This window comes from Rhipicephalus sanguineus, chromosome 11, assembly GCF_013339695.2.
Source record: "Rhipicephalus sanguineus isolate Rsan-2018 chromosome 11, BIME_Rsan_1.4, whole genome shotgun sequence".
Lineage (NCBI taxonomy): Eukaryota > Metazoa > Arthropoda > Arachnida > Ixodida > Ixodidae > Rhipicephalus > Rhipicephalus sanguineus.
Window position 1 is genome coordinate 99,472,128 of NC_051186.1, and position 18,326 is coordinate 99,490,453.

Consider the following 18,326-nt stretch of genomic DNA (forward strand, 5'->3'; position numbering starts at 1 on the left):
TGGACAGGTGCTGGAGAGGGACGCAGGCATTGTTTTTCGAAATGGAGCGTCTGCGCGGCACGCAGTGCTGTGCTATTCATAAAATGTGATCGCCGCGGCTGTTGGCACGAATTGCAAGCTTGTTTGGGAAATGTGAAAAAAATGTCGGAGCCTGTTTACTGGCCCTTTAATAGTCGCCAGAAGTACTCTGTCTACTACTTGTACACAGCAGAAAAATTATTGTCTCAGGTAAGCTTGTTCTCGGCTTCTTAATTAACTCGTATCTTTCGTTGTCATCTAGACTTCTACGTAAGCTTTTCTTTAATAACAAATAAATTCTTTGCAACGACAGCCTTAGGACATTAAAGAGAATAAGAACTTTTTTTGTAATAATTTTTCTGTCATGTAACCTTTTCTGTACTCAGCATATTGCTAGCTTAATTTATTTTTGTTTTGTATACCTTTTCTGCATACAGTACCCTACACAAAAAGATGAGAACAAGCCACACCTTTCCCTCTTTTCGATAGAGGTTCTCTTTTTCGCTAATCACAGCAAGCCTGGCAACTGCTCCTGATCAATAAACACAATGCACTCATTACACACCGATTTTCGGACAGAGTGACTTGGCCGTGCGGCTGCGCGTGCCCTCGACGAAGAACTCGAGGCCGTGCTCCGAGCCGGCGATGAGGGAGTGGATGTACTGGCGGAACACTTCCCAGTACAGTCGGTCCGTGCCGAACGAGCGCCGGATAAAGAAGGCACCGCCGTTGCGAAGCAGCATGGTCACGGCAGGCATGCCCAGGAAGTCTGCAAACACAAAAGGCACGTCAAGGCCATCCATAAGCAAGGAACTGCGGACGTTTATGGTGCCAAAGTCATCAGTGGAGAAGAACCGAAAAAGCACCAGGCCTGCACAGAACATGCGGCACAGTCACAGCGAATGCTGGAGGAGCGGCCTTTCTAGAGCCCGTTGTAAACTCTCTTGGGGTAACTTCTACAAGTACAGTTGCAAGGCACCCCAAGGCACCCACTATACCATAAGTCGCCATAATTTTAGAAAGTAGGGGAAGCACCCACCACGCCATTATTCGTCATTCCGCAGAGAAGCGAGGGACCCGCTACACATCTGCAAGGCATTATGTGCACTTCGTTGATGCTGTGGCTGATGACAATGAAGCATTATGGCTGAGCCCTTTGTAATCGGTTGAAAGCATTAAACGACCCACTCTTTACGTAATTCGGATTGTGTGACGCCTGGTTGTTATTTTACTCTTCCACCCCACTATATTACATGGGTCATTCCATGCCAACTGTCCCAGTCTGGGCGCTCGACAAAAATCAATTTCTTTGAAAAAATCTGAGAAAATTGCACACATATAGACATTAGTTCTACAGTATTTTCCCAAACTATTTTGAGCGGCAAAAATTTTTCGGGCACGTGAGCGCCATTTCAACTTCTCGATATGGTGGAATACCAGGTACGAAAGAAAAATTCGCTATAAATGGACCGTTTCATGCATTCATTCGAAACTTGTTTTTTTGTGGTTTTGGAGCATCGCGCTTTTATTATAGGACAGTTGCTTAGAGTAGCTTTATATTTTTCACTCCTTGGCGCGTAGGTAAAATTAAGTAAATTGCAGCGTTTTCGGGAAGTTTTTTTACGAAAGACGATTGTAGACCAAATACATAAATTATTTTTATAGAACTTTCCATAAAACGTACCACCACCTAAAGTTCTTGTTTTGCCTGTGTGCGACGCCCAGGGCTCTAAAATAAAATCCTGAACTTGTAAAAAACGCTACATTGGCCTATGTTCAGACGTCTGTAGCACCCTAAGGTGATCCAAGAAAAAATAAGCAGAAAAGCGCATACGATTGAGAATCGGAGCACCTTCGTCCACAGAAAGTTTAATCGAAGTAGTTTTTTTTTAGTCAAGAAAAAATTTTTTGAAGTTTAGTCCCACCATTGCATTATTTTGCTATGGGGGCACCACAAACCCACAGAATTTACTGAATAAAAAAAAAGAGGTAGTGTATTCGTAGCACATGGTTTTCAGTTCCTTCTGTTAGTACTTTATAATGTATATTACATATCAAGGAGATGATAAACAGATGTAAAAATGTAAGAATACCATTGGCTTGGATGCCGAAATTCTCCAATAATGAATCGATTTACTTATTGCATGCAGCTCTGAGAATCATCTGGCGTCAAAATAAGTCAAGTCTCAAAGTTCATGTAAACCGGAGAAAGGAGGCGTGAGCTGGGCCATTGATAGCGGACCAAACGGAGTTCATCTATGTGTTCCGCAGCGAACAGCGCGTGACGTGACGACGCACCGCGTATTCACGCATTCCGTCCGTCGTCCGCGACACTACGGACGGGGTATGCCAAGCTATTTTTCACATCCTTATTTGGTTGGTTGCAGGCAGCAGATTTCGGTTAAAGTAGAATTTCTCTGTCTGGTAACATGCCCTGTTTTACAGCTGTTAAGAGATCACAACAGCCTATTTTCATGGCGTAGTTGTCCGGCGCCGCCGCCGCCTCCAGTGTGCGTAAACAGTGCAATAAGTAACGTGATTCATTATTGGGGAATTTCGGCATCTAAGCCAATGGTATTGTTACATTTTTACCTCTGTTTATCATCTCCTTGATATATAATATACATTATAAAGTACTAACAAAAGGAACTGAAAACCATGTGCTACGAATACACTACCTCTTCTTTTTATTCAGTAAATTCGGTGGGTTTGTGCTGCCCCCTTAGCAAAATAATGCAATGGTGGGACTAAACTTCAAAAAAATTTTCTTGACTAAAAAAAACTACTTCGATTAAACTTTCTGTGGACGAAGGTGCTCCGATTCTCAATCGTATGCACTTTTCTGCTTATTTTTTCTTGGACCACCTTAGGGTGCTACAGACGTCTGAACATAGGCCAATGTAGCGTTTTTTCCAAGTTCAGGATTTTATTTTAGAGCCTGGGCATCGCACACAGGCAAAACAAAAACTTTAGGTGGTGGTACGTTTTATGGAAAGTTCTATAAAAATAATTTATGTATTTGGTCTACAATTGTCTTTTGTAAAAAAACTCCCGAAAACGCTGCAATTTACTTAATTTTACCTACGCGCCAAGGAGTGAAAATATAAAGCTTACTCTAAGCAACTGTCCTATAATAAAAGCACGATGCTCCAAGAACACAAAAAAGCAAGTTTCGAATGAATGCATGAAACGGTCCATTTATAGCGAATTTTTCTTTCGTACCTGGTATTCCACCATATCGAGAAGTTGAAATGGCGCTCACGTGCCCGAAAAATTTTTGCCACTCAAAATATTTTGGGAAAATACTGTAGAACTAATGTCTATATGTGTGCAATTTTCTCAGATTTTTTCAAAGAAATTGATTTTTGTCGAGCGCCCCGACTGGGACAGTTGGCGTGGAATGACCCACATCTGTTAACGTGATTCCTTGCCCGACATGACACCTGTAGGGGGTGTTCTTGCGAAGAAGTTTCGCACCAGAGTGGCCCTGTGGCGGAACACTCGACTGCTACACAGAGAGCCTTGGTTCAAATCCCACTTAACACTTGGCTTCCTTTTTCTCATTGTGCGAATAGCTGCAACGGACACCAGTGGCGGTGGCAGACAACTACACCATCAAAATCAGCTCATGTTGTGAGCTCATAAAACATGTCGCTGTAAACGCTCCCAACTTCTCCTGACAGGTTATAGAGGTAATAATCCAAGGATGAACGTTTGACAGATATCTATCTGGTTGGAATAAACTTCAATGACAGAACTGTCTGAAACAAACTAAAACATCTTAACGATAGTGTGCTGACATTTCAAAGCTGGACCAAAACCTTTTTCAAGGGTGAGGTTGTTAGAGTCAGCAACATCAATTTCAAACCTTTTTCTTTGCAACCACCTCATCCAGAGGGGCCCACAGTGCCACACAATTCTGTGGCATACAATGGATGTAACATCTCTAATAATTGGTTGAAATATTTTTTCTTGTTTTCAATATGTGCCAAGGTTCCACAACAAGGCCTGTGACAAAATTTTGTTTTCTACATTTCAGATAACCACAGTTGTGGGGTCCATTCGACTGTCATAAGCTTCCAAGTGTTTGGAAACAGAGCCACACATGCTATTAAAGTTTTGAAGGTGTTTCATATTATTTTCTGGAGTATTTTCCATCCTGCCAAAGCAGGAAGACACACAGCCATAAGCAGATCTAGTAAGATATGCAATAACATATTCTCTAAAATTTTTCAATCAAGCATGAACACCGAAATCACACTTCTATTTCCTTTCTGTTTTGTCTGAGAGTTCTAGATCCTGTGCACAAAGTAAGACATACAGGAGCGCAGACTCTGCCGCTGCACAACACGTTCACTCCGAACAAATGCTGCAATGCAGACGCGGGGGTCTAGCTCATGCCATTGCTCTCTCCTTCAGCTCCTCTTTCCCGCCTTTGTACGTGCTTTGTCCTTCCCTTGCGCTCCCAGCCGACCACTCATTCTGCGTAGCGCCATCTGTCAAGGTATGTGGAAGTCATTCAACAACCTGCTTTCCCGTGTGCATGCTCCAAGAGACGAAGGTGGTGGCAATGACAAGGCGAAGCAGACGACAAAAACGGATCGGCAAGCAGACGTGGGAACACGGCTGAGCATGACCGTGCTTCGTTGCTATAGCAACGACAGGGAGACCTGCCTGTGGCTCTGTTCGTTCGGTGTACCAGCGTCTGTCTGCCACAGCTTCTCCTCATTTGTTGCACCACCTGGTGAACACGCTGTGAAGCTGGAACCAGCATTGCAGAAAGTGTCCCTTCCAGACGAGCGGAGATGGCACTCCCGTCTTATCTTACTCTGCGGCTAAAACTCAACGGGTACATACCCATGCCCGCTGCGATGACGGGAAGCGGTACATTGTAGTAGAAGCACACGTAAGACATGAGCAGGAAGTCGTTGTAACTGCGGTGCGTTGGCAGAAGCAGCACCGGGTTTTCAGCCGCGGCTTTCCGGTACTGCGTGAACGGGCATGAAAGTGGAACATTGAGCACTCAAAAACATCTCACATTGTGCTTTGCATGAGACGAACTCCAGCTAATGCACAGCACGAGTTAGAGAGATGGAGCAAAAGTAAGAACTTCAAAGTGATAGTCCGCTTTGCTTGATGGTCCTGAGTCATCTTAATGCAAAGAATGCAAAAAGAGGTCTTAGATCAAAGATTACATGGTACTCAGATCAAGGAGCCAGCACCCAAGTTGTGTCTTTCCTTTATTTTACTGGAAATGGAGAGCCAAGGTTACTTCAACCTGTTCGTAACTTTCTTCGAAAAAACAAGATGCTTCTTAAAATCAGGTAAATGCATATTGTATCATGAAGTGCGAGCAACCATTCCTGCTTCAACATGTTCCAAGATTGCTTGAAAAATTGGCTTTTCTGGCAAGACATTATTGTGTTAAATGCATTCATTGTCCCCTTAGCACTACCGAGACCAGATGCTGCCACTGGGGTCAAGTGCATGCTTGCTGACCATTCGAACTCTAAGTGTCCAGCGAGTGCCAAATTCAGGAACGAATCAACGAAACTTTGGGCACATAGCTGGCTGCAACCTGTGGTCAAGATTGAACTAGCCAGAGTGAAATTATTAATATTGTACTGTACCAACACATCGGGCAGTAACAGGAAGGCTAAAGGCTAATTCACACCGGCGACTAGCAATGGTCGCGCGACCGTTTGCGACTGGAAGTCAAAAAGCGACTCAAAGCGACCGATGTTCACACCTGCGTGCGACTTATAACCGTCGCCATATAGAATTCACGTCTGCTCGTATACAGCTCGCAATTGCCGTTGCCCCGTAAAATAGGCTGATGTCCTGTTCCTGCTCATCTGATTGGTTCAGAGGTTTGCGACTGCAGTCGCGCGACTGAAAAATCGAGCAGCGAGCGACTGAGCCAAAGCAGTCGCTTTGCGACCAAAACGGCCATTTGCGACCGTTTGCGACCAGTCGCTTTGCGACTAACTTAGTCGCGCGACCGGTGCTAGTCGCCGGTGTGAACCAGCCTTAACAAAAGAACAGCAAAGCTCGCAGGGCAAGTTGATGATTCATGACAGTAATAACAGCGCAAATGCACAGGACGAGGAAAGAACACACACGACAACACAAGAGCCAACTGTGTATCAAATCTTTATTCCCTGCGTTTGCCACGTATAAATGCAAACCATCAGCAAGAACAGAAACGGAACAGAAAAGGAGATTAGGCAATATCAGCGCTCAAATGTGTGAGCATGGCATCTCGGGCACTATCAAGCAAAGAGATTGCATTTTCAGATTGTTGTCAGTCAGTACCAGGCCAAGTTGTTCAATGGATATCGCATGTTCTCTTTTTCTGTTCAGTTGCTTGTTGCTAAGGGTTTGTATTTCTATGTAGCAAACGCAGGAAATAAACAGTTGATAGTCGGTGCTCGTGTCGTTGGCGTGTTTTCCTTCTTCGTCCTGTGCTATTATGTTCGCGCTGTTCTTACCGCCGGTAACAAAACAGAAAGAAAATGAAGACCATGCGATGTGCATTGGAATAAAACATGACAGGCTTAAAGTGTCCTTGTAACACCTTTTGAAGTCATCACAGAACGATATTTCTATTGAACTTCGTTGACTCATGAATTTCTTGCCGCAAAAACTTTCAGTCCTTTCAAGCTGAGTTACCACACAAAACGTGCACTTTCTCTCTCCTTTCGTCGCCAGAAGTGCACTATCCAAAAACTGCGCCAACGTACGTCATGGCTTTGAGCATTTTAAAAAGCCTCCGATGCCTTATCAAATGCGGAAAGTGACCGTCAGCATCAGCGTCATCACAGAGCGACACAAAATATCATCACCGTGTGACGATGTCATCAGCACATCGCAGATCACCAATATTTGTGACGTTACAATGTGATGTCACATGATGACATCATTACGTGACATCGTCGCTTGGTCAAAGGTGGGACGATCCCTGAGGCAGTGCAGGGACCCCATCAGGTGCAGAAAGCTTTTGGGGGGAAGGGAGGATCAATACAATGACTGAAAAGAAAAGGAAGATGGCTTTCACCTTCAAGTTGGCTTAGACAAATGCAAATGTATTAGGAGTGGGTGAGATTTTCTCAGTTTTCTTTTTTTTTCTTCGACCATATTGGCTCTGCGTGGTGCCGGCATGTCATGGCATAGTGTTTCTCACAATAATACCCAAAGGGAAATCTGGCGCCACCGTCTATGCGAATTTCTTAAGGGGTGCTTTTTCCGCGATGAGAATGACGGTATACATGCCTGCGAAGCTTGTGTTGGCTGGTGTTGAGCAAGGCTTCGGCTAAAAAGCGGATACGACTGCACAAATAAAGCTTCTCTGAAACAAAACTTTTATAAAGGGATCTCATTCATGCTTATTATAATCTAGAATAAAAGCCCACTGACCTGAATGGCATAACCAAACGTCGAAAGAAAGAAACAGACGACAAGCAGTCGCAGAGTGAACGCTGGCCTCGTCGTCTGCCTTCCAAGTTTAGCGTCCGTTCGTTACTTTTTAGGCTTTGTAAAATTCTACATCAACGCATGAGTTTCCAAAGTTAAATAAAACTCGTTTCTGCGCAATGATAAAAAAGAAATAGCTTACTACGTGCTCCTTCAGTACGAAATCAACCATCGTGACGCAAGGAACACGTTGAAGCCAGACGCGTCTTTGAGGTGTCCGGGCTCTTCGTGAACGATACATATCCGAGCCAAGTCCAAAGCTCACATATCCCAGCATTCCCATGCATACAAGAGCTCACTAGTGCCAGATTTCCCTCTAGGTAATCATGAGAAACTCTATGTGCCACGGCATGCCGTGAGTAGCCACTGTACCTACACGATGTTGCACATGGCCTCCGAGCACGACCTCAGAGGCCCTCTCAGAGGTCGTGCCACTCATAACATTGGCCAATACTTGCTGTATCTGCTTGCTCCAATTCGCTCTGTGTTTGACGATGACATTGCCAAAGAGAGACCAATTTTTTCAGCTGTTTCTGACTGGAAATCGCATATTCTCTGCTTTGTGCAGTAAATACTTGGCTCACACATTCACAGCAGCCCTGTCAACAAACGGGCAGCATTTTGTGACTGTATGTTCAAAAAGTGTTGCAGGAGCCCGTCAAGAAAAGTGTGAATTAGGGAGAAAAAGGGGCAGCCAATGCTACCGTTCACAATAAGAAAGAGTAATGGAGTTGGATGGGATATGCAGTACACATAGTAGACAACCAGTTGCCTAATCCTTTCAGTAATGCTTGTAATCCTTCAAGTACTACAGTTAACCTATGAGTGACGGAAGAGGAGAAGCAGAGTAAAAATCAAGAGAAAGTTAGGCGGTGTGATGAAATTAGGAGCTTAGCAGGCGTGGGACGAGGTCAGCTGACATGAGACAAAAGTAATTATAGGTCGCTGGCAGAGGTCATCATCTTCTGGTGGACACTATAAGGGTCAGCACCCCCTGCTCTCCTCCTTACCTGCTCCATGCCCTCAGTGTGGACGTAGATGGCCCTGTACATGCTCTTGTACGACTTGCTGAACAGGTAGCCGAGGAACCGAATGTTGCCCATGCGCATGTTGTGCCCCATCTGCTCGAGGATGCGGCGCGCCTCCTCCGACACCTCCGCGACTGGTCGCTTCTGCTCGGCGCTCACCTGCAAAATGACCACACAGTCGCACACAGTTGAGGAACGAAGACAGAGACCTACGCAGGTCTCCCGTGGGTGAGTTTTGATCGCGATCAAATTTCTCAATCACAATTGGCTCCCTTACATGTCTTGTGCATATAAGCCAATCAAAGTCAAGGAAATGAATGGAATACACACTTAGGTGTTGTCAGAAAAGATGATCAAGAGTTTTAAATTAGAGGAGTTTCCAGTGTGACACACAAATGTAATTGAAAAGAACAGTTCGTGCTTGAAAAAGAATAAAAAAGTAATTTAAAATAAATGTGTCGTTACTCGGCACACATTTGTAAATTGCCATATTTTTCTACTCTTATGTCATTTAAAGCGAGGTGTAAAGATGCGCAAGAGCCCTGTGACACTCTTTCCTTACTTGAAAATTCACCACTGGCTGGGACACCACCTGTATTTTTTGCACAAGGAAAACTCGGAAGCACATGCAAGGAAGTCGCATGCAGAAAACACAAAAAATATGAAGTATTTACCTCGTTATAAAAAAATTGCTAATTGGGGCTGGTTGGTAGATGTTGGTAAACAAGAGTAACAAGCAAAACGACAAAAATGGACTTAGTCCATTCACTTTTGTTAGTCTCGGCGCTGAATCAGAAATTGTAGAATCATTCAGCAGCGTCAGCAGCATTCTGAAGAGGATGAAAGGCATGCGTATGCAAAACACGGAACCCCACGTGGTTTTAACGTGCACAAACCCACTGAGCCAATCAGTATTGCAAGTTATTCGGGTCATTAACAGACCAATTTAGGCCCTCTGCGTAAAATGTGTAATTGATTGAAAGTACAGCAGACTCTTAAATGGAACAACTGCCTCTAATATTATTGATTAGAACTAACAGACAAGAAAGCCAAGGAACGTATAGGGGATGTTATTTGTAGTAATTATGATGTAAATGTGAAGAAAGTAAAGCGGACAAGAATTAACTTGCCGCTGGCAGGGACCGAACATGCGACCTTCAAATGGCGCGTCCGATGCTCTACCACTGACCTACGGCGGCGGTCATCCTCCTGTCCTATACTTTCCTTGGCTTTCTTGCCTGTTAGTTCTAATTAATGTTGTGTCTAGCAAAAAAAAGGAGCCTTTAACCTTTCGAGGGCTGAATTTTTTCGCGAAATCCAGTCCAAAAATGTGTAATTTTTTTATTGCTGAAATAAATTCTTCAGACGATTCTATTTTAAAAAAAATTGTCTAAAAGATTTTTCATGACCGTAAAGTGACAAAAAAATCGTTTTTGTTGTTATATACACATGGTTTATTCGTAGTAAAATCAAGCAATATCCCCCCCAAAAAAACTTAACAGTCTTTTATAAATAAATATTATGCATTGTATTAAACATAGCTCACAGACATACAAAAATAAGCGCAGCAAGAGTACTTTTCCAGCTAAAAATGTTTGTGCTGTAACACTAAGAAGTTTTCAGCGTGTGATAGTCTTTGAAGCATGGCTCGCCGCGCACAATTTTCAGATGTCGCTCCTTGATCGTCATCGGAGTCTGAACTCGTCAAAAAATCCTCGTCTAACAAACTGAAATCCAATGAATCAGATTCTGATTCGGCACTTGGGGAATAGTCCGCATCCGAAGAATCGCTGCTCGACTCACCGGCAGCAGAGCAACCAGCGCGCGATTCCATAGCGTAAGCGAACTGCATCAGTGAGCGCACGGAAGAAAACTCTATGGTTGTGCGCCCGTCCGGAAAGCAAAACGAGGGAAAAAGCTACAGTAATCCTTTCTTATCGCCAACAAGACGTAGTTAGATTTTCCGAAATCCCAAAACAGGAAACGCAATCATGGCGGCGTCGTTTATGTGATTTAGCGCCGCACGGAAACAGATGTAATCAGGCCCGGGGAGCAATAAACGAGAAAGTAACAAGCGGACACCCTTTGATAGATTAGAAACCAAACAGCCATCAGCTTTGCGGGCGCAAGAAGCGAAAACCACCCGAAGGACGAAACCGAAACCAGCCGGACCACGTGCGCGCGATCTGATGGGCAACTGAAAGCTGCCGCGCCTCTTTGGAAAGGAAAAAAAAAGACAGAGAGACATCGGCGCAGTAAAAAATTTCCACGTTTGGGGAATCCAAGCGTGGCACCACATTTCAAGCAAGAGAAATGATCGAAAAAGGCGCGCGTTTGAAACCAACCAACCGCGCCGCGGGCGCGCACGGTTGCGCAAGCGATAGCCGGCGCGCCGTTTTGCGAAGCATAAAAAAAGCAACAAGGGAAACACATCGGCGCATGAAAAAAATTCCACGTATTCCCAAAGCGTGGCAGCACATGCCAAGCAAATCATCGAAAAAGGCGCGCACTTTAAACCAGCTGCACCGCGAACGCGCTCAGATGGGCGAGCGATAGCCGGCGCGCCGTTTTGGGAAGCGAAAAAAAAAATACAACGGAGAGACATCGGCGCATGAAAAAAATTCCACGTGGTCCCGAAGTGTGGCAGCACAGGCCAAGCAAGAGAAATGATCGAAAAAGGCGCGCGTTTTAAAAATAAACGCTATGCCGTACATGTACGACGAAAACCCTTTGGTACCAGGAAGCTTCTGCCGTACATGTACGGCGAAAACCCTCAAGGGTTTAAAATTCCCATTCTTTCATTTTAATGTTATTGGTTTTGTACTTGGAATTCTGCTCCCCTGTTCATCTCAGTAAACGGAACTCCTTTAACTGGAACATATTTTCCTGGTCCCTTTAGATTCTATTTAACGAGAGTCTACTGTATTGTAGTATGTGTGTAAGGTACATGGATCACTACAGATCACAGCGCCCACTGTACCGTATTCTAAGCCGCCCTCGCATTTGGGATATGGCACGGTTTTGTGATATCACTCGTGCAAATGATCTGATAGGCTCCTTCGCGTTTGTACTTCGCAAGAAACGCGAGCTGCCGGGTTTTGTGGCGGCACCTGGTGGCAAAGAGATCAAGCAGACATACAATGAACACGTATTCTGCGCGACAGAGCATTGTTGGGGAAATCGGAACTTAGTAGCCCTGACCACTCCGCGAAGAAGCCCAAGCACCTCGATTGTGGTCATCTGGGACAGAGTCGCAGGTGCTTGTGTGCACACCTGAAAGAACGGCTAAACACAATGAAGGGACCAGCCAGTTGGTCTCACTTGGCAATATGTTGCCAAGATTGCAGATCAGCAGTCAGTATTGCATGTTCGTCAGCTTTGCTTCAACATGTGGACTGAATGATGAGAGAGATCAGCGAGGCACAGAATACCAAGAAAAATCGGCTGAGATATGTAAGGTGGCCCTCTCTAGAACTGCATGAGAAAGATCTTTTTCTTCAGATGCTTTAGCGGCAAGACCACTGAACTTTAATATCTTGCTTTATATTGTGTGATCAGCCCTGTTCACACATACATACCTTTTCTTGACTTTTACGTTAGTTTTTCACAGGGTAGTTCATCTTCGCATGCTAGAGCACAAGAACTTTTTTCACCACACATTTACCTTTCAGAAAATAAACCTGCAGTTCATAGTAGGCGCTCGTGTGGCGTTCTCTCCCTTCCCTTACGTGTCGTTTTCAGTGCAAAATTTTCAACATGACAGCTATGGTTCATGAAAAAAAAAAAGCAAGAAAAGTATAGAGAAGGTGTAGTCCTGGGAACATAAAGTGTCAGAGCAGGAGTGTATGTGCTCATTATTACAAAGTTTGTCGATGCTCCCGCCAACTTACGATTTCAACAATTCAAGTGCATTACCTCGGCAATGGCCTTCTGTACACGTGCGCTGCTCAGAACCTCCTGCTTGATCTGGTGTGGCGTCCGGTTGCCAAAGAAGCGGTACTTGGGGCAGCTCCATTCTCGCGTGCACCACGACAGGTCTCCGATCGTGCGCCGGTCGTGGAGAAGGTCATCGAACCTTTCGCCATTCAACGTGATGTAGCCGGTGCTCATGATGGCAACAGAAGCTGTGCTTCCTTCACTGTTTCACTTCCAGCTCTGTAGGCTCCTGTCGTTTCAGCACATGATGCATGAAAAATGAGATGCAAGGGATAACTGCATTGAGATGTGCATGAAATTTGCAAGTCTGAAAGGCTCCTACCAAGAACAAACTAATGCGGAAGGAATTAACGTCGACTCACTTGTTACAAGGCACCCTCTTCTTGCTACTGATCACTCTCAACTAAGCATGTGTCACGAATGAGGCTATGATGCAAGCTTGAGAAGCTATAGGCAACTTAACAATATGTGACAATATTGTAAATGAAATAATCAGCCAGTCTTAAACGTGCAAATCAATGAACATGAAAGTAAACTAGTCTTTCAAATACACATGCTGGAGATACACTTAAATCATGAATTAAATCAAGCTTATGATTGCCGAAGATTTGCTTTATCCATTTTACAAGGAAGACAACACGCGGTGTAGGAGATGCATTGGGTAAGATGCTGCAAGATACAACATTTGACGTCACAAAATGTAGTAAACCTATGCCATGATATACGTCCACCCTTTTTAACCAGCATCAAGGCAAAACATGCAGGCAAGGAGTAAAATGAATTAGTTTCGTCAAATAATTATTTTGCTTGGTTGTGCAGGCTGCAGTATTAGAATGTCACATGCAAGATGAGAGCATGAAACAGTGTAACTACAACAAGGACACTAAAGGAATGCATACCACAGGACAAGCGCCGACTGCAGACTGAAAGTTTACTTCAAGAAAACCGGCCTTCTATACAATCTCAGAGTAGACATGTACAAATCCTTCTAGATCACTAAACAAAACTGACAATCTTCTTTCAGAACGTTTATCTTTCTGATAACACAAGTGAGGGGGCATTGACATGGTTGTGACTTTCTTTTCGAATCGTGTCATAGAGAGAATCGTTATCATAGAGGATAAACTTTTCAAAAAAAAGATTGTCTGCTTTGTTTACTGATTGTGAACAGTGTTTACATCTAGTCTGAGAGTGTGTAAAAGGCCTGCTTCCTGATGCAAATAAACTTGCAGTTGGCAGCCAGCGCATGTCCTGTGGTATTCGTTCCATCGGTGTCCTTGTTCTAGCCATGCTGTTTTATCGATACTCTCGTCTAAATATGAATCAACTAGCCCTCATCAAGAATTGTTACTAACCACATGCAACGTGCAGCCTCTCATTAAAGCCTACAGATGTAGGAGAACCGATACATATCTCTTGGAAAAAAAAAAGAAAAAAAATATACACGGCTGAGCCCCGATGACTAAAGCGTTAGTATACCGTCGCGTGCTCGTTACTACATATATATTTCACAACATTTTCGACACTGTTATTGCACAACACAATAACAGTGTGCACAACACACGAACAAAACATTCCCGACCATCGGAATTTATATATACCGCTGTGTATTGTACCCCGTCCCTATCTATTCAGGTAGGAACAACGTTAAACCGATAAGACAATACTCATCGACTTCTAACGCTCTGCATAACTTCGTCAAAGACGCAAAGATTTACGCTGCCTATAACACTAAAAATATAACAGTACAGCGAATGTACCGGTAAACAGCCCAAACCGATCAGCAACAGCAGTTGCTGTGATTGCAGCGCGCACAGGTGTGTATTTGACCGGCTCGCAGGGCATAGCGTGGAAGAGAAAAAGGTGTGTTCCGAAAGGACAGCTTCACAAGCTCGTTGAATATTAGCGCGAACATTGGCAGGGGTTATCTCCCGACACAGCTAGCGAATATGTCCCAGCAAATATGCCGGTGTAAACACAGGAGCAACATGCAAGCAAGGCTGCATTTAGCGTAGGCATTTCACGAAAACCTTCGGAATACCTTACCGAACGCGCCGATCGCTGAAGGATCTATACAATCGCCAAGATCTCCGTAAAAACCGCAAAATCGCGCCGGTGGGAGAGAGAACAGCACACACTTCTAAAATGCCGCAGGCATCCAGGAAAAACGGCATGCATCGACGGTATGCCCTTGCAAATGAGAAGAGAAAAACCAGTTACGTACTACCTTTCACGTCGACGACATAGCGGTGTACGAATCGACGCTTCTTTTCTTTCTTCAGTCGATGCGATTATCGCTCAAACGAGCGTAGGATCGTTGCCTAAGCATCGATGATGTTTAGCCGGCAGAAAGAACCACGGCAGGCGTGGTTCTCCTTTCTGTTTTGCATTTTTTTGCTGCTTTTTTCTTCGATGTTGCACGCTTACCGGATTGGCTCGTCGGCCATCACGCCACTCGTTAGCCGATCGACTCACTTGCTTGAGTGTTTCGGTGTTTGCGATCTCATCTCTTATGTCAACAACGACGTTGTGGTTGCAGCTACAATGCGTCGCAGCTGTCCCTGTTTAATTGCTCAACAGTGTGACTACTCGAAAACGGTTCATCCTTGCCGTCGCCGTCAATTGAATGAGACGAGACTGAGTCCTGAAACCGAAACCAAAACCGCGTAGAGCAGCCTACTTTTTTTGCGTTTATTTGCCTTTTTTTCTTTTCGCCGTGTTCCGTGATGCTATTAAAATGTGTTGTACATGAAAAGCAGGGACCGATGCCAGCGTGCGGCAAGACTCCTATATTAATTTTCATCTCGAAGATTTTATTCAAAAGCATGTCGAACCCACATATAACGAATTATTGTGTGTATCGGACAGTTGAAAGATCTCCTTGAATATATTTTCGATATGTAAAATATTTTATATATCGAATTACCGATTTAAGAACTCTTTTGTGATCTATATCCAAGTTTGACTGTAACATTAATAAACAAAATAAATAATAGTAACAGTAATAATAATCAGGGAGTGGGAGGGAGACAAGATACATTACAGACCATGAGCAGAAAAATTCAACTGTATCATGAGCTTAATTATTAACTAGCTAATACAACTAACTCAGTAGTTTAGTGCACTTGCATTACTTGTGCAGTGTAGCATTAAAGAAAATTTAATAGATGTTATAGCATATGAACCCTTTGTGACATGCACGTAAGAAAAACGTTTCTCTGTCTCGATTCTTCAGTGCTTGGTTTGCTTCCATGGAAATAGCATACGAACCTCACATAAGGTTTCACCTCCTAACATCCCTCGTGTATAATTTCCCAAAGCTTGCAGTTGTTGAACATCAACATAAATCTTTTGTCAGCCAGCCTTGATGACTAGCTGGATTGTTGACTGTTTTATTTCATATCAGGATGCTGGTGAGCAACAAAGAGTCATAACCAACCACTGACCAGAAAGCACCGGTACATCTGTACAAAGACCAACAGGATGACCAAGATTTGTGTTCATAAGAGTCTTAGGTCCCACTTATTCGATTAACAGTGTTAATTAGGAAGTTCACTGCAGTACACACAACAAGATGCATGAAAAAACTGCAGGCTTAGATTCTATAATTTAGAACGCTTACGTTGGTACCTCTAGCACTTGACCATGTGTGCTTCTGCATTGGGTGTGTACACCATACCCGATACGATTTGCTTGCCTTGACTGACAATACAAAACACTGCCACAGCAGACATCTTCTAGCAGTCCTTAGCTTTGCATTCTTTTAAAACCCGCACCATCTTCTCTCACTAAGAAAAATGTAAGCAGCAAGTCAATTTCAAACAACGTTAGTCGGCGTTTGTGGTGTCCTGACTTCTTTCTTGTGTCCGTGTTTGCACGCCCTGTCTTTTTAGAATGAATACTTACCAACTAGCTCAGCTCTCTGTTATTCTAAACAACGTACACACCACATCTATACGAGAAGAAAAGGTGGGTAGAAATATGTACTGCCACAAGAATTCCCCATGCCAGCAAACATAGAGAAGGTATGTCCTTTACATTTCTAAATTTTGCAGGAGTGAAAAAAAAGTTATGCGTTGGCTAGCTTGCCTATGCAAGTCACCTTTCTGTATACTGCAATTATGTCTTGTAAAGCTTCCAAGCTATAGCTTCATATGGCTGACTTCATACGGTTGTCTACTACAGCTGTGTACATGAAGTGTTTCGCAAACTAGGCACATGTCCACAGTGCCTCTTGACAAGCAGCTGTGACCCACACAGAAAAGTTTCATGAAATATCTCCTGTATCCTTTCCTGGTATATAAAAAATTGTTTTAATTTTGCCAGTGCTCTCCCTCCCAACCCTTTATCAAATCCCTCACATCAAAGCAAAAAGATTAGACATCTACTATGCCGATAATACGAGAGACTTAAGAGTCAAAAGAACTAAGAGAAATAAAGATACATTACTTGCGTGATTGACTGGTTGACTCGGCCTGATGATCCCAATGCAACAGGAACATTATGACATACGCGAGAGTCCACATAGAGTTCTTTCACGTGCAAACGAAGCTCGGGGCATTATTTAATTAAGCCCCAGGTAGAACGCAGCTGCAGTGGTCAGCAATTAAAACCCGTTACACTGTTCTGTAGCCATATAGGGACACTACAGCAGCTCTTTGGACCAACCAAGGAAGTTCGGCAGGTTTAAAAATACAAGGCCAATCAAAAATACATAAATAAATAAAAGGTGACAGCCACAGAGCATGGAAGGTACACATTTCTTTTTCACAATACAGTGAACTCCTGTTAAGACGAACTCGGTTAAGACGAATTCTCGCTTATACCGAACAACACGGGACCATTTGTTTGGTTTCCCATAGACTCAATGCAAAAAAAATTCGCTTAAGACGAACCGCCCAACTGTACTCTTCTGTTAAGACGAACTTTCGCGGTGATCAACAACGCTAGCGATTCTGCGAAACGAACACTGCAGTCTTGGTGGGGCATTCAGGGGACCGAGAAAAAGCAAAAAAAGATGAAAAAAAGTGCTTCCTGGAGCAAAGACGCGAAGCAAATCGCGACGACGCGGAGGGCTCGAGATAAATGAAGAAGACTGGTCAGCGGATAAAGCCTGTATCCCCTCTCACCCCCAGCCTATGGGTGGGGGAGGTGTGGGCTTTATCAGCAAAGAAAGCAACAAAAAGAGTAGGGGGATTTACAAGTGGGACCCCCAAGCCATTGGGTCCTTTTGTACCCCCCCCCCCCTGTTTGTTCTTCGGTTTCCCAGCTGGAGTACAAAGGAGAACAGAACAACACAAAAGCTTGGGGCCCCTCTGCCGTGGTCTGAGGGGCAAACGCAAGGGGAGTGGGGAAAAAGAAAAAGAAAGCGACAACAGGAACAAAAATGGTCAGTGCATTACAATCGAGTACGAAACCGAAACCACGATCGCGGCGCACTCCCGTCAGAGGGGCCAGGCGCATTGGCATCGCCATCACACAATGGTGGACGAACTCGGTTAAGACGAATTCTCGCTTATACCGAACAACACGGGACCATTTGTTTGGTTTCCCATAGACTCAATGCAAAAAAAATTCGCTTAAGACGAACCGCCCAGGGACACTACAGCAGCTCTTTGGACCAACCAAGGAAGTTCGGCAGGTTTAAAAATACAAGGCCAATCAAAAATACATAAATAAATAAAAGGTGACAGCCACAGAGCATGGAAGGTACACGACAAATACGTTTTCTTTTTCATTCTTCTTCTTTTTTCTTTTTTTTTTCCCCGGCTACGCCGCGCATTGAGCGCAGGCGACCCGATTCAAAGGGTATAGCCAGATCGCCATCGCCATCGCCGAGCACATGGGAGACCATAGCCTCCTATATAACTT

At 44.1% G+C, this 18,326-nt stretch overlaps 1 protein-coding gene across 2 annotated transcripts in view; it reads right to left on the reverse strand.

Moving 5' to 3' along the window:
• LOC119374048 (dihydroxyacetone phosphate acyltransferase) overlaps positions 1 to 14,850 on the reverse strand; it is a 72,963-nt gene extending 58,113 nt beyond the window's left edge. The window contains exons 1-5 of one of the 2 annotated variants that reach the window (XM_037644113.2): positions 14,683 to 14,850; positions 12,435 to 12,684; positions 8,502 to 8,678; positions 4,876 to 5,005; positions 584 to 787 (exon numbers count right to left, since the gene is read on the reverse strand). In XM_037644113.2, coding sequence (XP_037500041.1) covers positions 584 to 787; positions 4,876 to 5,005; positions 8,502 to 8,678; positions 12,435 to 12,629 — 706 coding nt within the window. In that variant the 5' untranslated portion in view covers positions 12,630 to 12,684; positions 14,683 to 14,850. Of the gene's footprint in view, positions 1 to 583; positions 788 to 4,875; positions 5,006 to 8,501; positions 8,679 to 12,434; positions 12,685 to 14,679 lie in introns of both variants that reach the window. The other variant, XM_037644112.2, reaches the window with a different exon arrangement.
• Between the last annotated feature and the right edge of the window lie 3,476 nt (positions 14,851 to 18,326).